General features: G+C 37.0%; 1 protein-coding gene across 1 annotated transcript in view; it reads left to right on the top strand.

Annotated features, from left to right (window-relative positions):
• Positions 1-1,411, top strand: part of HAUS6 (HAUS augmin-like complex, subunit 6) — a 58,291-nt gene that overhangs the window by 16,267 nt on the left and 40,613 nt on the right. Inside the window, exons 6-7 of the mRNA XM_011992667.1 lie at positions 859-924; positions 1,247-1,295. Coding sequence (XP_011848057.1) covers positions 859-924; positions 1,247-1,295 — 115 coding nt within the window. The remainder of the gene's footprint in view (positions 1-858; positions 925-1,246; positions 1,296-1,411) is intronic.

Here is a 1,411-nt window from a genome sequence, read left to right as displayed (position 1 = left end):
TTTTGCCATGTTGGCCAGGCTGGTCTCGAACTCCTGACCTCAGGTGATCCACCCACCTCAGCCTCCCAAAGTGCTGGGATTATAGGCGTGAGCCACTGCACCATGCCAGTATATTACTTTTAATGTCCATTAGTCCGATTAGTGGGTATTTCGTTAAGTAGATATTCTTTCAGGTAGGTAGTCATCATTTTTTAAAACCACTTAATGCTATTTTATATTTAGGTTCAGGGGCTCAAGTGATCTTCCTGCCATGTCTGGGAGTACAGGCGTGTGCTACCACACCCAGCTAATTTTAAAATTTTTTTGTAGAGACAGGGCCTTGCTTTGTAGCCAGGCTGGTCTCAAACTCCTGGCCTGAAGCCACTTTCCTGCCTCAGCCTCCCAAAATATAGGCATTACAGGTGTGAGCCACCACACCTGGCCTAATTTCTTTTTTGCAACTGTAGACAATTACAGTAGGATAACTTTGTAGAATGCTTTGTTGTATTTTACTAAAGCTATAGAATCCTTTGAAATTAACTGAAATGTTGCCTGACTGTATTAGATAACATTTAAATTTATCCCCTGGGTATGTGAGATAAGGATAAGAGCAGAGTCGTCTTACTAACCTCCATCATTCTAATCAGAGAGGATATACTAACCTACGAGTCCTAGGTCCATCTCAGTAGGAGCCTGTATGTTGAATCACTTGTGTGATAAAGAGAGTTTAGAGTCCTTTAGCTTGCTGGTGGCTGTACCCAGAGGCCTTGAGCAAGGATATGCAAAGGGAAAATAGAGAAGTGGGCTATACTAATTAGCTGTAATGGTATTATAGTTGTCATTTTGTATGTTTTGTCATGTTTGTATGTTTTCTTGCAGATTATCAGTTAAGCAGGTACGAAACTTGAGATCTGAATGTATAGGACTGGAAAACCAAATAAAGAAGTAAGTGACTTTTAGAGCTAGAAGTTGCCTTAGATACTAGTTTAGCTTTTGCATTTTACAGGTGAGAAAACAGATTCCCACAAACATTAATTAAAATAATATATCAATAGCCAGATGATGATAGGATTAGAGCATAGTTATGACTGCTAGTCCAGTTCTTCTAATAAATTATTATATAATAATTATTATCGCTTTCAGATTAAAGTTTATTTTTTGTTGGGGTGGTTGTTGGTGGGTGGGTTTGCAGACTGATTAGCTCTTTGGATATTAAATTACCATGTGATTTTTCATGTGACTAACTAGATTATTTAATTTTTATTAGAATGGAACCCTATGATGACCACAGTAATATAGAAGAAAAAATTCAAAAGGTGAGACAACTTATAAAAGGAGAAATTTAATCTTTTAAAATTCTGTGATATGCAGTGTTTGCTCAGTTGGTGGGACTCTTATAGTCTATTTAGCACAATTTTTTTTTTTTTTTTTT

The sequence above is a fragment of the Mandrillus leucophaeus genome, unplaced genomic scaffold, assembly GCF_000951045.1.
Source record: "Mandrillus leucophaeus isolate KB7577 unplaced genomic scaffold, Mleu.le_1.0 Scaffold415, whole genome shotgun sequence".
NCBI classification, from domain to species: Eukaryota; Metazoa; Chordata; class Mammalia; order Primates; family Cercopithecidae; genus Mandrillus; species Mandrillus leucophaeus.
This window is presented reverse-complemented; position numbering and strand designations above follow the sequence as displayed.